Here is a 19359-nt window from a genome sequence, read left to right as displayed (position 1 = left end):
TAAAGAGAGAGGTATAAATAATACATATATATATAATAGACATTTTGTGATAAAGTGGAAATATAGGCAGTTGGTATCATACTACAAAAGCAGTGAATCAAAAAATCATCACTTTTTAAAAAATACTTTTTTGGTCCCTGCTTTGTAATGCTTCTAAGCTTTTTCCCTTCTTGTTTCCCTTTTAATCTATTTCCTTTCTCAGGAGTGACAATGAAGAGAATTGAGAGAGAAAATTACCCAGTTTCTTTCTCTCTGTCTCCATTCTTTCTACTACTATTTTGTAATCTTTTCTTACCCTCCCTAATGGTACATAGGATAAGATTCTGTTTAGCATTCATATGAAAGTGATAACTAAGATCAGTCATAAATTCATTGGTCAATAAATAGTTTTCTCAAACTCATTAGATAATTTACTGAAGTTACATGTGATATACTGCTTTGAAATAGTTGTTGTCATCCTGTGGTTGGTCACTGCTTTATGATAGCATCAAGATTAGTTTAGAGACATCCCTCATCTGTGTTGAGTGGATTGCATGCAAAAGCAGCTGCAATTATTTTTGCTTTAAAATGAAGTTAACACATTTCATTGAGAGACAATGTGTGATTTTGGAGTAATCACAAAGTAAATAAGATCTTGCAGGTATTCTCATATGAAGTGGGAACTTTAGCTACTCAACTCTGACCTCTACCTAAAACAAAACTTCACTAGCTTGGTCCTCATTCTCCATGGCTGACTGATTCACTGTGATGATACACTCTCAAGGGACAGAGAATATATTGTGCCTCGATCTACCTTTTTGCAGGAAAGCCCCCATGCTGTGTCTCAAAGACACCATCTGTAAAGTCGCTTCATTTCACAAAGAGCAGGAGCCTTGTTCATGATACCTGCCTGCTTTCCAAACTCAGTGAGATGTTGTGAAGAATTAAAGCCTGTGAAGCACTTGGAGCTCCTGAAAATGATGCACTAAGTCAATATACTTATTATTATGCCTATTGTTGTACTTAGCTCAATGTTACTCTCAATTATTGGCCATCATATATATTACATAAAAATTTACTTCCTTTTATAGAAGTTATTCAGAATAGTAAAAAGAAAATAATTTTACAGTGATATATGTGCATATTTTTTAGAAAGAATACTGTATAAAAATGTCATTTCAACTAAGTCTATTCAAGAGAGCCAGAAGAAGAAAAAAATTTTATTTTCATGAATGATTTTTGAATGGAGTCTTACTGCTTTTTAAAATCAACCAAAGTAGGCAAATGAAATAATGGAGCAATTGGATGCTCCCTTTTTATGATCAGAGTGAAGTCATGGTATTGTAATTTTATAACATTGACCATTATCTTCTCTTTTAGTTTCTTTCATCCTCAAAATATCTAGTCTATAGAGTACAAATTTGCTAGCATTACCCTTAGAGAGCCCATTCTCCCTTGGTCAGGAAGCCTTTCTTCTGCTCTAAAGTGCATTATCCCACCCCCTGCTTGCTCTTGATGGCTCAAGTCTACCAAAGAAAGCTGGAGTTTCTTGTGCATGAAAGTGAAAGTGAAGTTGCTCAGTTGTGTCCAACTCTTTGCGACCCCATGGACCGTAGCCTACCAAGCTCCTCTGTCCATGGGATTTTCCAGGCAATAGTACTGGAGTGGATTGCCATTTCCTTCTCCAGGGGATCTTCCTGACCCAGGGATCAAACCCGGGTCTCCCTCATTGTAGACGGACGCTTTACCATCTGAGCCACCAGGGAATCCAGCCTCATTTCATTACCACTCCTCTCCACCGCAGCTCACTCTCTTTAGTGAAAGCCTGCTCATTGTTCAGTTCCTGACCACAGTGCCTTTTCCAACCCCTCTAATCAGAGGTGAGCTCGCTGAACTCAAGAATCGCTTATGTATTTCTCCATAGACTTATTCTGTCTATAGGCTAGTAGGTTGTCAGCTATTTTATTTGGAAGCTACTTGAAGGCAGGGACTGGACTTGCTACATGTTCATTTCTTTTATTATTTTAAACATACTTATGACTGCCTGAGTGAATAAGCAAATGAGTGTTAATTTTCTTCATGATACTAACTCCTAAAGTAGGTTAAACGTTTTGAAGAGAAATTGATCTATATTGCAAACAAAGGATTTTCAAGAGTAACTGAGAAGTGTTTTATGAGAGCACTTTTCTAAATCTTCAAAATGTGAAAATCTCGACTCTAGATTTCAGAGTAAGGTGTAGTGTTCAGTAGCAGCCTGAGTGCTTGAGTATCAAGGACTATGTACTGTGGAGTGCTTACTTTTAAAGTGTATTTCCCCTTTTGAAAATGATACCCTAATGAGATTTACAACACCTGTCCAACATTCCAGGGCCCAGGTAGCCAGGTAGATAGCATAAGTGATTTAAATGATTGGACTGCCTGAAAGTGAAGCAATAGATGGGGAAACAGTGGAAACAGTGTCAGACTTTATTTTTGGGGGCTCCAAAATCACTGCAGATGGTGACTGCAGTCATGAAATTAAAAGACACTTACTCCTTGGAAGAAAAGTTATGACCAACCTAGATAGCTATTGAAAAGCAGAGGCATTAGTTTGCCAACAAAGGTCCGTCTAGTCAAGGCTATGGTTTTTCCGTTAGTCATGTATGGATGTGAGAGATGGACTGTGAAGAAAGCTGAGTGCTGAAGAATTGATGCTTTTGAACTGTGGTGTTGGAGAAGACTCTTGAGAGTCCCTTGGACTGCAAGGAGATCCAACCAGTCCATCCGAAAGGCAGTCCTGGGTGTTCATTGGAAGGACTGATGCTAAAGCTGAAACTCCAATACTTTGGCCACCTCATGCGAAGAATTGAGTCGTTGGAAAAGACCCTGATGCTGGGAGGGATTAGGGGCAGGAGGAGAAGGGGACGACAGAGGACGAGATGGCTGGATGGCATCACTGACTTGATGGACGTGAGTCTGAGTGAACTCTGGAAGTTGGTGATGGACAGGGAAGCCTGGCGTGCTGCGATTCATGGGGTTGCAAAAAGTCGGACACGACTGAGCAAATGAACTGAACTGAACTGAACTGAACTGTGATGTATATATATACATATCTCTTGTAGTACTTCATAGTGCTTTAGCTAATATGGCGATACTCATATTAAGATCATTAACTGAATATAATTGTGTCTCTTCATGATGTCTTCATGAGTAGAATCGAATCATCTTACTCTCTAACAGAGCTTACATTGTCATGTCGGTACACTCATGCTTCTCAGACTTTAACAGGCAAGAGGCTGACTCATGGTCCTATCCTCCAGAATTTCTGACTGAATCAGTCTGGGCTGGAGCCTGAGAGTGTGCATTGCTAGCAGTCCCCAGGTGAAGTCAATGCTGCTGTTCAGGGAATCACATCCTGAGAACCACCCACTGTCTTTGGCAAAGAGCCAGAGTCCAGGTTCTCCCCTCCCTTCCCTAATAGAGGCTTTGTCATTGTGGTTTCCTCCCACTTCTAATTAAACCATCAGAAGTGATGAAATGTACTAGTAGTCAGCTGAGAAATAAAGAGGAGACTCACCTGATTTATACTAGATATTAGGCCAACTATTTTGGGAGGGGCACATCAATGAGTACATCTTAACCCTAACCTTAGCATGTGGTGGGGGAATACAGAAGTGATGCATGTTTATAGGTATAATATGCTATAGAACATAGTAGACATTGAAAAGAAAGGCAAGGGATTATGAGAGCAGGAGCAGCTAGAGAGTAGTAATTATTAAGGGAATCATCAAGCCCTTTTAGAGGAAAGGGTAGATTTTTTTTTTTTTTTTGCGGAGGGGGAAGTTGTTCTTGTTCTGGATTAGAAGAGAGGAGAAAAATTATAAAGACAAAATTTTTTGGTACATATTTTGAAATGAATAGGACAATGAAGCAGAATAGCAAAATATATTGCTCTCTTCTGAATGGTGTAGATGGCCATCTTAATCATTTTTATTAGGGTAAAAAAAGTATTACAGGAGTCTGCTGAACAAATATTGAATCAGTAGTGTATAGAAAGGGCTAATTCCCAAATTCTAATTATGAGTTTGGATACTTTTCATCCTATATAAATATTATTTCTTTCTGAAAACAATTTTGAGCAGAGTGCTTTATTTTCTTCAATAGTTTACGTAAGTGTGTTGTTCTTCTTCTTTGGTTCAGACCTTAGAAAAAAATCAAGAAACACTTTTGAAAGGAAAAGTCATTGTGACAAGAGAAAGAGAATGCGCAGTGCAAGAAAACATGTGTGATTACTTGACAGGAAGCTTTCATCTGGGCTCAGAACTGAGCCGGCTCAGGTACCTGTTTTTGTAATCACTTCCCTCAGGTTTCAGGCATCGTTCATATGATGACAACTTCCATACTTATATGGAGACAATAGGGTAAATTCTTTACAACATTAATTATATCCAGCGTAATGGCTCTACTGTCTAAGACTATCTTTGTAAAATCTATTTATCTATTCATTCAAATAGACATGGACAAAACGGACATAGTCTTTACAAAATTTGCAGTCTGGTGGGTGAGGTACATTAAATAAGCAAATACTCTGACTTCTCTTCAGATCAAAGATAATAAGCAAATTTATCCAAGAAAACATAATTAACAATGTTAAATTCTATAGAGGAAAAAAACTAAAGTATGGTATTATGAGTGAGAACAACAATGGGAGAAAATTCAGCTTGCTGTAAAGGGAGTTCAAAGCAGAAAGTAGAATATAAGTGAAAGTCCTGAGGTAACTTGTTGGCTAGGAAATGAAATTAGGGTCATTGGGTAAATTGTTTGCGGGGAAATAAATAAGGCCATGGTGACTAAGGCATAGTAGTGACAGGAGAATGTGGTATGGAGTGAGATGGAGAGATAAGCAGGGCTCTTCCCGAAAGGCCTTGTGGTTTGTTTGGTCTGTTAGCTGTGTTGGGCTGATTAGCTCTTAAGCATCTTTTCAATTTCAGTGTTTTTTTATACACCAGTATGATGTACATTGGGCTTCCCTTGTTGCTCAGTGGTAAAGAATTCACCTGCCAATGCATGAGACGCGAATTTGATCCCTGGGTCGGGGAGATCCCCTGAAGAAGGAAATGGCAACCACTCCAGTATCCTTGCCAGTGGGCAATAGTCAAAGGGTCGCCAAAAGGTCGGACACAAATTAGTGGCTAAACAACAATGATATACAGTAGCATTCTTTACACACTCAAAGAGTAGCGAGTGGAAAATGTGTGTGAAGAGAGGACATGTGTGGCTGCCAATGCATTAGTTTGTGTATTCCATTCTCACTTTGTTGCTGTTCACGTGCGAAGTTGTGTCCAGCTCTTTGTGACTCCGTGACTACAGCATGCCAGGCTTCCCTGTCCTTCACTATCTTCTGGAGTTTGCTCAAACTCATATCCATTGAGTTGGTGATGCCAGCCAACCACCTCATCCTCTGTTGCCTCTTCTCCTGTCTTCAGTCTTTCCCAGCATCAGGTTCTTTTCCAATGAGTCAGCTCTTCCCATCAGGTGACCAAAGCATTGAAACTTCAGCCTCAGCATCAGTCCTTCCAGTGAATATTCAGGGTTAACTCCACAGTTACTAATGCTATCATCTGATGATGAAGAAGAGTTGCAATTAATTTAAACTTTTTTAAAGCAGATCAGCTTTTCCCTTTTGTGGACTTTGGAAAACTAATATGGATTTTTTTGCTACCATCAAAGTTACCATCTTAGAAAAAAAAAGTTTATCGATATCTAAATAAAATATTGGATTGGGCAAAATGTATGATATGAATATAGTATTGTGCTTAAGGAGAAGGAAATGGCAACCCACTCCAGTACTCTTGCCTGGAAAATCCCATGGATGGAGGAGCCTGGTAGGCTGCAGTCCATGGGGTCGCTGAGGGTCGCTGAGGGTCGGACTGAGCGACTTCACTTTCACTTTTCAGTTTCATGCATTGGAGAAGGAAATGGCAACCCACTCCAGTGTTCTTGCCTGGAGAATCCGTAGGACGGGGAGCCTGGTGGGCTGCCGTCTAAGGGGTCACACAGAGTCAGACATGACTGAAGTGACTTAGCAGATTGTGCTTAAAGATGTGGATTTTGCTCAGACCTAGATTCAAATTCTGACTCTGCCACTTTCTAGTTTGAGTGTTTGGGCAGAGATCTCATCTCTGTGAATCTCTTTTCCTGATCTACAAAATGGGAGGAGTGATATCTGCCTCACAGGACTGTGGAAGGATTAAATGAGGTATGTAGATATCTTAAAGGGCTTCCCAGGTGGCTCAGTGGTAAAGAATCCACCTGTCAATACAGAAGATGCAAGAGACGCAGGTTGGATCCTTGGGTCAGAAAGATCCCCTGGAGGAGGAAATGGCAACCCACTCTGGTATGCTTTCCTGGAAAATTCCATGGACATATGCTTTCCTGGAAAATTCCATGGACAGAAGAGCCTGGTGGTTTACAGTCCATGGGGTAAAAAAAAGAGTTGATCATAACTGAATGAGCACACAGATGTCTTAGCCAGGAAGCTCTTGGAAACAAAATGTAAGTCAAAGATTAAACTACTGATCCTTTATTTGGGTGGTTCTAGTCCAGGGCAGTGAGGGTGAGGAAAGGGAGAGTGAAGTGTTTTAGAAAGAGTGTAGTGTCTCAGAAACAGACTGTGAGACAGTGATTTGGCTCATGAGTGTTGTTGGGGGGCATTTGGGGAACAACATTTTGAAGGGAGTGGAAGAGGGAAGCTGACCTGCATCAGAAGTCTCCATCAATCTCAGGAAGCTCTGGGATTCAGATGGGCCTTGAAGGTAGTGCCAGATTGACACAGAGGCCTCTGTATTCCTTCCGTCACCAACTATTGGGTGCAAGCTGTGGTAGAGGGTGGCAAAACCTGGGATGGGGCAGCTGCTTTTCTCCATTGGAATGTATTTAGCTCAAGCTGTCTGCCACGAACACTCAGGGCAGCTGTATTGGGTGCTTTGGTCCTTTAGTGAGGACCAAAAGGAAGACCACAGGATGACTCCTTCAGTCCCAGACCACTGCTTCACATCACATCCCTGAGTGACTCAACCCAGCACAGCAGGTATGCCTGCTGTTTTTAACCATTCAGGATTTCTCCCGGTTTTCGAGGAGACCTCTTAAAGCACTACATGTAAGGCAGAAAAAAGGGGGAAATTTCTCTGCATGAATCTTCTCTGTCCCTCGCTTCCCACTGTTCAAGGTTTGTCCCATGCTTCCTGCTCTGTAGGAAGCCAGACTCTGTGCTCTCCCTCATGGAATTTTATCCATAAGGTGCACACTAGTGTGGAGAGAGAAAGGAGGAGCTCACTGAGGAGATTTCAAAAAGCATAAAAGATTCCTATTCAGTGGAGTAGATAAAGCAAGTAGCCTAGTACCCCGATTACAGGAAACATTCTCTAATGTAACACCTTACTGTGTGCTAGTCGTTACTTTGAGCACTTTAACAGAGATTAATCAATTTCATCATCACAGTAGCTTGATGGAGAAGATCCTGAGGCTGATAATATATTTGCATTTTACAGATGAGGATATTAAGGCTCAAAGATTAAACAGCTAGTAAGTAGCCCAGGAGAAATTTTATAACCAGGTGTCATTTCAGAGTCTGTGTTGGTTAACTGCTCTGCTATATTGCCTCCAAGTGGCTATTACTATTTTTATTATTATTATCATGTTAGGCTATGTAAATATTTTATTATCATATAGATATCATTAGCAAAATGTATTCAAATATGTAAAGCTTTAGATAGTTTCAGTAATTTTTGCCTTTATTTTTATAAATATCTCAAAATGTTTGTACATATAAAAACTGGTGCAGAAAGTCTTGGGACTTATCCAAGTTTCATTAACTATACAGTAGTAAACAAGATCATAAGATGAAAGAAAATATGTGTGGTTCATTCAATAAAAATATCTCCTGTGTAGTATTTCTTCTATTAGGACGACTACAATCAAATATAAGGTTAGAGGCTCTGCAAATCTAGGCATTCTAATTCCATTTCTGCCATTAACTGATTTGTTATTCAGATTGGCTCATTTCACCTCTTTACGTATTTCCATATTTGAACAACAGGGCAATTAGTTATACCTATCCCATATATATCACAGGATTTTTTTCAGATAGAAATTAGACTATATACCTGAAACATAAAAATATATTCATAACAGTCTGAAGCTATTTGGAAAAATTTGTAATTGTTTAAAAAGCATTTTAAAAACTGCTGGATTGGAAAAATAGGTGAATTTTATATTTTTGTAGGAACCCTAGCTACAGTGGTTTCCAGCTTTTGATCTTTAACGGGATCATAATTTTCTATTGCATCCTTTACACCGAGCCATATCTTCATCTCTATTGCTTTAACAAAACACCTGTATATCAAGGATAAATAACTTATTCAGCTCTTCCTACTTAGTTATTTAACAAAGAATATTTAACATGAATATAATGGAGGTTTTCAATACGACTGTACTTGTTCAAGTAGAGCAATAAATCAGCATAAGATTAATTTTTTTCAGTAATTGTATGGATTTATTAAATTAATTAATTTTGTGATTTGAGATTACCCTCAATTACTTTTTCTAGGATTTTTCAAATTTCTTGGGTTTTTTTGTAGGGTTTTCCAGTTCCTTCTGGATTTACTCTGTGTTTATATACTGGAAACTAACATTCTCTTACATTCCTCTGTTTTAACTCTCCTTGTCAAGTTTCTCTAGTATACACAGATTGTTTTGATTTTATGTTTCCATAACCTGAAGATGAACTGTTTTTACTTCTTTAAATAATTTCCACTGCTGATTTTGTATGCAAGTCCTATTTACTTCTTTGTACCTTACCTGTTTGTGTATGTGTTCAATTTTATTGGGCTTTTTTTTTCATGTTAGATCTCTTCATATTCATTAAATTACTTACAGAACACAAACTTCTTTATAGATGTGTTTTTTAATTTTTGTGATCATTCAGAATATTGCTGTGCTTATCTTTGGGGTAACATAAAATCGGATCATGCATATTTGAGTAATTATCCTAATAGTGGCAGTTCGTTGGCTATTTTAAATTCTCTTAAAGACTTATAAGAGGAATTATAGAAAAGATATTTATTTCTAACATAATATCAAAAGTAAAGATGAAAATTAATGATGTGCTCATTTTTTTATGTAACACCTGATTGTTATTTTTCCTGGTAAAAATTCTCAGTTATTCATATGTAACTGCCTTGAAATGTGTACCTAAGGACAAAGAAAGGTCACCAATCCCTCTAACTCCTGGTTCTTTGTCAAAAATGGACACAGTTAATGAGGTTTGTTTGGTACAGAACAAATTCTCAGACACAGATAGAGATCCTTTCAATGGAAACAAATTTGTTTGGCTTTACCAGGTTACTTAGCGATTAATAATAGCCTTGAGATGCAGGTCAGAAAGGTCATTGTACCAGCTTGCCAGCACAATCTAAATGTGCAGCCAGCCTCGCTCTGTGGGTACAGAAGCCCCCAAAATACTATGCATAAAGTAAAACAGGCTATTTTCTGACTCCTTTTTTCATATTAATAAGCAATTTTCAAGAGAAGAGTGGCAAAATGAGGGCCATGCCACTCCAAGTAATTCATTTATTTTGCAATTTAATCTTATGTTGGAAAAAATAGCTCTGCTGCAATAGCAGGGCATGGTGATTTTTAAACGTCAGTGTGTTTCATAAGTAACCTTGTATGAAGTATTGTATTAGTAGCCTTTAACAGAAAATTGCAACAAAAATATTTCTAGTCATTGCAGTAGGAACAGGACTCTTTTTTTTTTTTAATTTTTGGAATTCTCCTCTCTACTTTCCCTGCTATCTTTGAGGCATGTGCCTAGAAGATTTACTTAAAATTTTACTTATAGAACTAGACAGTATGTTACATATTAAAAAAAAATAAAGTACAATTTCAAAACATTTTAATGTGAGTGTTAAACTTGTTCTTTGAAATATAAAGGATTATTCTCCCATAGTTTGATATTATTATTCTATTTAGTAGGTATTTTTCACATAGTATATTTTAAGAGCTAATTTTGTGTTTAAATTTCTTATATACACGTATATAAATGATGAAAAGTTTCATTATTTTAATGGGATTTGTTACACTTAGAATGCTGTGAACTTTTATGTACACAGTTTGACTTTTATTCTAATTATTAGTATAACTGAATAAAATGTCAGCCTTTCAAAGACAAGATAGTACATGTATTATTGTTGATAATATTTGACTGTTTAACTGAAGTAAATTTAGACTAAATTAAGTATATGTTTAAAACTCTATCATATTTTTAAAATTAGCCCATAAGTATGTAAAATAAACAACTAGAGCTTTGTAAATACCAAATTTAAAGGAAATCAGTAGTTTAGATGTTTTCTTAAGTCTAAAATGGTTAATCTTCAGCCAAGGAAAATGATAGCACAGTAATTAACTCACTTTGCATTTAATATAGTCCTTTAAATACTGAACTGATTATAATATGTAGATATTTGATTTTCAAAATTTTACCATTAAAAGATCATTTAAATGCTTTTTAAAGATTGCAAAGATTCAGTTAGAATGTGCTGGTAAGATCGATTACTCCACGGATTTTGATGAATGTGGAGGAAGTTTGCCCCTCAAAAACTGACTTGATTCTCATCAGTGAAAGAATTAAAAGGTTAGCGTATCTTTTGTATCACAAATAACTGCAAACTTTCGCTGCAGGGAGGCCCTGGAAGAGTTTGCAGAGATGAAAGAAAGGGAAGAGAAGAAGGCAGACCTCGAAAGGGAGGAGAAAGAAAGAAATTACCAGGCTCGAAAGATGCATTACCTCCTCAGCACAAAGCAGGTTGGTCTACCTGTTCCTGACAGCTCGCGGAAGCCACTGGGGCCCCCAGCCTGACAGAGATAAACTAGCAGGCTGAATGGGACATGACTTGTTGAAAAGATACCGCAAAGACACTACTTCAAGTTCAATTCTGTGCTGCTCTATAGGTGCACGCAGGCACCCCGGCTGCCCTGTGACAGCAGCTTCATGGAGGCAGCTGGGCCAGGCTGGTAGAAAGGTCCAAGTCCACCACCAAGGGCATAACATCCGTTTCCAAACCCAGACTGAGTGGCTCATGGTTGTGTTGTGAATTTATCAAGAACTAAGAAGTTATTAAGTTGAGGTCGTTTTCATGTTGTCTCTGTGAACTGAGCCAATGTTGAGATTAAAACCATCCTTTCTAAATTCTGATGCAAGTTTTCAGGTATAGCTTTTAACCAAACTGCATGAGGAGTTGTATATTCGTATAGACATGAACATGTGGAATTTGGAATATTAGGATGTTTCTTTTCTGATATGTGGATCAGTTTCAGTGCCTCAGATCTCATGGTTACTAAGAAAATATACACTGCATGTAGAATATTTTGCTCACAAAGAATAAGATTGTTGTTGTTTAAAAAAGCATGAATTTAGGGATTGAAAAGTGTTTTGTTACTTAAGCTTGAAGCTGTGCTCATTCAATAATATCTGACTCTTTTGCAACCCCATGGACTGTAACCTACCAGGTTCCTCTATCCATGGGATTTTTCAGGCAAGAATAGTGGAGTGGGTTGCCATTTCCTTCTCCTGGGCATCTTCCTGATAGGGATCAAATCCGAGTCTCCAGCATCTCCTGCACTGCAGGCAGATTCTTTACTGCTGAGCCATAGGGAAAGCCCAATGGGAGCTTGAGGCTGGAAACTAGCAATTTCTTGGGTTTTATTCTTTCTCCTAGACTTCAAGCCCAATTTTAGGGTTCTTGCTGAGTTGCATATGCAAATCTCTTCAGACAGGGAAAGCCAGTCCTATCCCAGTGGGAGAGAAAGAATTTAAGACTGAATGTCTTCCTTAGAGGTATCTAAGTTCAAAACCATAGTAAATACTGAGCTGGCTGTGTACATTTGGAACACAGGTCTCTTGTACTTCTGGCTTCTATTTGGTAGTCTAAATAACAATACTTTCAGTAATGATTACTATCTTAATATTTACTTTAATTTGGATAGCTGAATTGTCTTCATTTAACAGGCAAGGAAACTGAAATTCAGATAATTTTGTGACTGGCCATAGACACAAAATTAGTAGTAATAGCTCTGGTGTTCAAACTGAGGTCTTTCCACTCTAAATACCCACGTACTAATTTAAAGATAATTTGAAAACTAAAAAGTAAAAGTATTTTCAATTTTCATTATAAATCCATAGCAATGTAAACATTAGTTGTGTCATTAGTGGGCTACATTTTAAAGATACAGAATTCCAAATCTTTTTAGCAAAACTTTTTTTTCAAATGGTAATTTCAATTTTGTTGAGACTAAGGGCAGCTACCGAAATCAGATTGATTATATTCTTTGCAGCCAAAGATGGAGAAGCTCTATACAGTCAGCAAAAACAAGACTGGGAGCTGACTGTGGCTCAAATCATGAGCTCCTTATTGCCAAATTCAGACTTAAATTGAAGAAAGTAGGGAAAACCACTAGACCATTCAGGTATGACCTACATCAAATCCCTTATGATTATACAGTGGAAGTGAGAAATAGATTTAAGGGACTAGATCTGAGAGATAGAGTGCCTGATGAACTATGGAATGAGGTTCTTGACATTGTACAGGAGACAGGGATCAAGACCATCCCCATGGAAAAGAAATGCAAAAAAGCAAAATGGCTGTCTGGGGAGGCCTTACAATAGCTGTGAAAAGAAGAGAAGCGAAAAGCAAAGGAGAAAGGAAAGATATAAGCATCTGAATGCAGAGTTCCAAAGAATAGCAAGAAGAGATAAGAAAGCCTTCTTCAGCGATCAATGCAAAGAAATCGAGGAAAACAACTTAATGGGAAAGACTAGAGATTTCTTCAAGAAAATTAGAGATACCAAGGGAACATTTCGTGCAAAGATGGGCTCGATAAAGGACAGAAATGGTCTAGACCTAAGTGAAGCAGAAGATATTAAGAAGAGATTGCAAGAATACACAGAAGAACTGTACAAAAAAGATCTCCACAACCAAGATAATCACGATGGTGTGATCATTCACCTAGAGCCAGACATCCTGGAATGTGAAGTCGAGTGGGCCTTAGAAAGGATCGCTATGAACAAAGCTAGTGGAGGTGATGGAATTCCAGTTGAACTATTTCAAATCCTGAAAGATGATGCTGTGAAAGTGTTGTACTCAATATGCCAGCAAATTTGGAAAACTCAGCAGTGGCCACAGGACTGGAAAAGGTCAGTTTTCATTCCAATCCCAAAGAAAGGCAATGCCAAAGAATGCTTAAACTACCGTACAATTCCACTCATCTCAGATGCTAGCAAAGTAATGCTCAAAATTCTCCAAGCCAGGCTTCAGCAATACGTGAACTGTGAACTTCCAGATGTTCAAGCTGGTTTTAGAAGAGGCAGAGGAACCAGAGATCAAATTGCCAACATCCGCTGGATCATCAGAAAAGCAAGAGAGTTCCAGAAAAATACCTATTTCTGCTTTATTGACTATGCCAAAGCCTTTGACTCTGTGGATCACAATAAACTGTGGAAAATTCTGAAAGAGATGGGAATACCAGACCACCTGATCTGCCTCTTGAGAAACCTATATGGAGGTCAGGAAGCAACAGTTAGAACTGGACATGAACAACAGACTGGTTCCAAATAGGAAAAGGAGTACATCAAGGCTGTATATTGTCACCCTGCTTATTTAACTTATATGCAGAGTACCTCATGAGAAACGCTGGACTGGAAGAAACACAAGCTGGAATCAAGATTGCCGGGAGAAATCTCAATCACCTCAGATATGCAGATGACACCACCCTTATGGCAGAAAGTGAAGAGGAACTAAGAAGCCTCTTGATGAAAGTGAAAGAGGAGAATGAAATGTTGGCTTAAAGCTCAACATTTAGAAAACGAAGATCATGGCATCTGGTCCCATCACTTCATGGGAAATAGATGGGGAAACTGTGGAAACAGTGTCAGACTTTATCTTTTTGGGCTCCAAAATCACTGCAGATGGTGACTGCATCCATAAAATTAAAAGATGCTTACTCCTTGGAAGAAAAGTTATGACCAACCTAGATAGCATATTCAAAAGCAGAGACATTACTTTGCCAAAAAAGGTCCGTTTAATCAAGGCTATGGTTTTTCCAGTGGTCATATATGGATGCAAGAGTTGGACTGTGAAGAAAGCTGAGCGCCAAAGAATTGATGCTTTTGAGCTGTGGTGTTGGAGAAGACTCTTGAGAGTCCATTGGACTGCAAGGAGATCCAACCAGTACATTCTGAAAGAGATCAGTCCTGGGTGTTCTTTGGAAGCAATGATGCTAAAGCTGAAACTCCAATACTCTGGCCACCTCATGCGAAGAGTTGACTCATTGGAAAAGACTCTGATGCTAGGAGGGATAGGGGGCAGGAGGAGACGGGGACGACTGAGGACGAGATGGCTGGATGGTATCACTGACTAGATGGATGTGAGTTTGAGTGACTCCGGGTGTTGGTGATGGACAGAGAGGCCTCGCGTGCTGTGATTCATGGGGTTGCAAAGAGTCGGACACGATTGAGTGACTGAACTGAACTGACCGAAGGGCAGCTATAAATATATCCTGTAATTCTTTAAACCTAGTGCTCATTCTTGGTGACAGTTTTTTTCTTTTGAAAATTTTGAACTCCCTTTATACTTATAAACTTTCTTAATCTGAGTTCTGTGTGGTTTATACTTATGATTAGTAGTGTGATAGAGAAAGCAATTTTAAAAATGATGAAGTGGGATTTAATTGAAGCATCTGTTAATTCTGTTTTATCCAGAGTTGTTTAGTCATTGGGTATATAATGTAATAAATTGGAAAGACCATAAAGGCTTAGCTGTTTTACTAATAAAAATAATACAATAGCATATATCCATGGTGTGCCTACCATGTGTCAGACAATATGGTAGATATTTTATACATGTTACTTTTTAAAGTATTTTTATTTCTTTTCAGTTTTAAATTAAGTGCCTGGTTTAACAAATCATTTCACAAACTTGACCAGGTAACTTGACTCATGGACCTTTATGAATTTTCAAACAAATTACTATTGTGTTTGTGTTGACAATACAAGCCAACAATGCTGTATCCCATTTTTCTCCTTGTTTATCCCATGCTGACTGCTAGTAATATCTGTGTATATAAACTTCAGTTTAGTGATCACTTGTCCCCAGAACTTCCTGGCATCCAATGAAATGATTCTTACCCTGAGAAGCTTGGCTGCCCGCTCAACTTTGTCTGATATAAATGCCCACACTCTTTCTACTGTACCATAGCCTCAAAGAAGAATCACTGGGAGATTACCTAGAATTGTCTGAGCCTCTGTTTCACTCTGCACCTTGAAAGAACATTGTGAGGGTTAAATTTAATATGTTTAAAATGTTTCCAGGCCCTTAGAGAACATTCAGTAAATGATAACAATCGTATTAGAATCTAAGCTGTCAAGGATAAACTAAGACTCTACACTTTGACTTTCTTCTGTTTGTCTTAGCTGTTGGAAACTCTCATTTTCTCATTTCCTTTCTTTGCTTTCTTTTAATTATTGAAGAAAATTAGTTAGAAATCTTCATAATGATGCCGCCTACCTCTACATTTCATACCTGGCTTCACTGACCTGAGGGCAATACAGGGAAATGATGGTTTTAAATCACCTCCCTAAGAGAGGAATAATGTAAACATGTCAGGAATTTTCATTTGAATCTTGCAAGTTAATATATTTTGTCATACTGATCTTTAATATTTGATCACAAGTTACTTCATGGGAAATAGATGGGGAAACAGTAGAAACAGTGGCTGACTTTATTTTTTTAGGCTCCAAAATCACTGCAGATGGTGACTGCAGCCATGAAATTAAAAGATGCTTACTCCTTGGAAGAAAAGTTATGACCAACCTAGATAGCATATTAAAAAGCAGAGACATTACTTTGCCAACAAAAGTCCATCTAGTCAAGGTTATGGTTTTTCCAGTGGTCATGTATGGATGTGAGAGTTGGACTGTGAAGAAGCTGAGCACTGAAGAATTGATGCTTTTGAACTGTGGTGTTGGAGAAGACTCTTGAGAGTCCCTTGGACTGCAAGGAGATCCAACCAGTCCATCCTAAAGGAGACCAGTCCTGGGTGTTCATTGGAAGGACTGATGCTGAGGCTGAAACTCCAATACTTTGGCCACCTCATGCGAAGAGTTGAGTCGTTGGAAAAGACCCTGATGCTGGGAGGGATTGGGGGCAGGAGGAGAAGGGGACGACAGAGGATGAGATGGCTGGATGGCATCACTGACTCGATGGACATGAGTTTGGGTGAACTCCAGGAGTTGGTGATGGACAGGGAGGCCTGGCGTGCTGCAATTCATGGGGTTGTGGGGAGTCGGACACAACTGAGTGACTGAACTGAACTGAACTGAACTGAACTGAAAATAAAAGGACAGGCCTTTGAAACTACAGACACGCTTTTGTTAGATGCACTTTTGATCCTAAGGTAAGCTTCCAGCTTCCTTTCTTTCCTTCTCTTTTCTCTCTCCCTTCTTTCCTTTTCTTTCTTCCCTGATGGAATAGTGGCATCATCCTGGTCTCATCTGTTTACTCTGGTCAGGGGATTAGTTGTACCAACTGGAGAAGGCTACCTACTCCAGTATTCTGGCCTGGAGAATTCCATGGACTGTATAGTCCATGGGGTTGCAAAGAGTTGGACATGACTGAGCGACTTTCACTTTCAACAGGATGGTACTGGAAATTTTAAGTGTTTTATTCCTTATATCTACCAAATTTGCTTTCCTTAGCTTTAAATAGGTGCTTTTCATCATGAATTAAAAAGTTGAATTGTAAAACTGATATTACAGGTACAATTATAAATCAGCTTCACCTTCACAAAAATATGCAACACTATTTACTAAATATAGTGAATATAAATCTTAACTTTAAAATTCATCAGTTACTCCAAATAATGTATTTTTCTGTACCTACAATCGTTCTGATACTATGCTAGGACTAGGATCAGGTCATATAAATGTATAGCATATACCCCTTAACTACAAGAATTCCCTCCAATTTCGGTCTCTTTGGAAGGGGCAGAAGGAAATTGCCAACTTTCTGATTCAACTTATGTAGGTAGTCTCACTGAAATTAACATCTTATGTTTATGATTTTGTTGATTCCATTTACTATTTTAATAAAAATGTTTACATACTTTTCCAAACATAAGCAAGACTCAGAGAATGAAAGGCATATTATTTTACTTTCAAGTATTGTTAATGATGTTTTTCAAGATTACTTGGTTATTGGGTAGAAGTGAAGCTGCAGAAATAAAAATATTCCTAAGTCAAATGTTTATAGATTAATTGCATTGCCTGTTTTCAGAGTTTTGTTTTCAAATTATATTAAATACACATTTAAGTACAAAATAAAAGCAAAATATAAATTATTTTTAAAGGCTTGTGTGAATTTTAACTCTCAATTTGTTCAGATATTTGAAAATTTACTGAAAAAATATTCAAACCTAAAGAACTTTTATAAGACGTATAGGAGGATAAGAGAAGTTTTGTTGAGGTCTTCTGATCGTATTTTTAGCCAGGAGAAAGACAATATTTTGTTAGTGATTTCAAGAATTAGGAATGACATTAATGTAATTTCTAGAATACTAATTTTCATATTAATTTCATAATTCTATAGCTTAATTTAGATGAGTTGAAATAAAACATTCAGACCATGCTTCAGAAAATGTGAAGAATTTTGTAAACTAAAATTGTATTTGTGAGTTCATATATAGATAATAAATGAAGTCATGTGTTACTTAATTATTAATTTTAAGATAATTATGCTGATATACTGATGTACTCATACTGCCAGCATAGTTTTAAAGTCAGTTTTAAGCATATTTCTACTACAAATCTAATATACATCTTAAAATAGTTCCAAAATCTATTACTGATTTTTAATGGTAATAATTATCACATCTTTATGCAAGCAAATGTATTAACACTAATAGGAATTACTCAGGTAAATAACTAATATTACAATGAGTGAATTAATAGACCCCTCAGGGTTTTATTAATTAAAAAGTTCAAGTCATACTAAAGCACCTTTTGTATATGTTTATTTCAATGAGAAAACTGAACATGGTAACTTATTTGCATAAATAATCAATCACCATTTACTAGTAGTAATAAGGTTAATTTGTTGCTACAGACATAATAGGATTAGTCAATTATATTTCCCAGAAAATACTGTTTGTTATGCACCTCATCACCTGTAACACAGGATTGGATTTAGTGCCCTTATTAAATGAACACATCAAAAAAATCTCTGTCTCTGTAAAAGTTTTATGAAAAGAAAGCTAATTTTAGTTGATTTGAGTAAGTAAAATGCAAACACTGCTTACATTTGTAAATTTAATTTATCTTTCTGCAAAGATTGATTATTTAATAAAGTTATTTATTTTGATTCAGTACCCAGTCAAACTGAATCTAACACATATAGGACATATTTCCTTTGAAGAAAATCTCCTTTGCAAATTTGTTTTATTCCAAATAAACAGATTTTCATTCCCTTGTCCTTGTTCTTGGATAATAAATTATGTTGTCTGCTCCACCTACTGGTAGATATATGCAAAGGACTATTGTTGGAGTCATAAGATACTGCCTTTGAAGTGTTGCCAGAGTTTTAAGGATCTTCCTAGAGGTCAGCAAAGTTACAGATACAAATGTAAAACTCAAGGTCTATTGAGAAAAATTAATATTTAGAAATATAGGTTATTATATAAAATTATAGACATTAATAGTTTCCTGATTATATTACTTTCTTGAAATAGTTTCCTGAAAATATTACCCTTTAAAAAAATTTAATATGCCAATAAAAGGATAAATAAATACAAAATATATTTACAACTCAGTATATTAAAATTAGGCATATTTTATTTGGGGCTTCCCTGGTGGCTCAGATGGTAAAGAATCTGCCTGCAATGCAGGAGACCTAGGTTCAGTCCCTGGGTTGGGAAGATGCCCTGGAGAAGAGAATGGCTACCCACTCCAGTATTCTTGCCGGGAAAATTCAATGGACAAAGGAACCTGGGGGGCTACACTCCATGGCATCACAAAGAATCAGACATGACTGAGTCACTGACACTCACTTTTTCCACATTTTATTTTAGTTATGGAATTTAATAGCTTATACATATTCAAACTATAACTAAAATGAAAAAAATATATGCTTAATTAAAATTATACACTTAATTAAATACATGTTTTGTGGAAATATCTTTTATGTCATCATATATAATAGATTTTTAATGTTTTTCCTTTAATGGGCAGTTAAAATTATCTTATCAATACTGAGAGAATGACTTTCAGTTATTTATGATCCTTTAAAAGGACAC

At 37.2% G+C, this 19359-nt stretch overlaps 1 protein-coding gene across 1 annotated transcript in view; it reads left to right on the top strand.

Moving 5' to 3' along the window:
• Nucleotides 1–19359, top strand: part of SPATA17 (spermatogenesis associated 17) — a 246627-nt gene that overhangs the window by 97214 nt on the left and 130054 nt on the right. The window contains exon 6 of the mRNA XM_040263268.1: nt 10699–10822. Within this exon, the coding sequence (XP_040119202.1) occupies nt 10699–10822 (124 nt within the window). The remainder of the gene's footprint in view (nt 1–10698; nt 10823–19359) is intronic.

The sequence above is a fragment of the Oryx dammah genome, unplaced genomic scaffold (genome assembly GCF_014754425.2).
Source record: "Oryx dammah isolate SB20612 unplaced genomic scaffold, SCBI_Odam_1.1 HiC_scaffold_21, whole genome shotgun sequence".
In the NCBI taxonomy this organism is placed as follows: domain Eukaryota; kingdom Metazoa; phylum Chordata; class Mammalia; order Artiodactyla; family Bovidae; genus Oryx; species Oryx dammah.
Note: the sequence above shows the minus strand (reverse complement) of the source record. Positions and strands in the feature narration are given on the sequence as shown.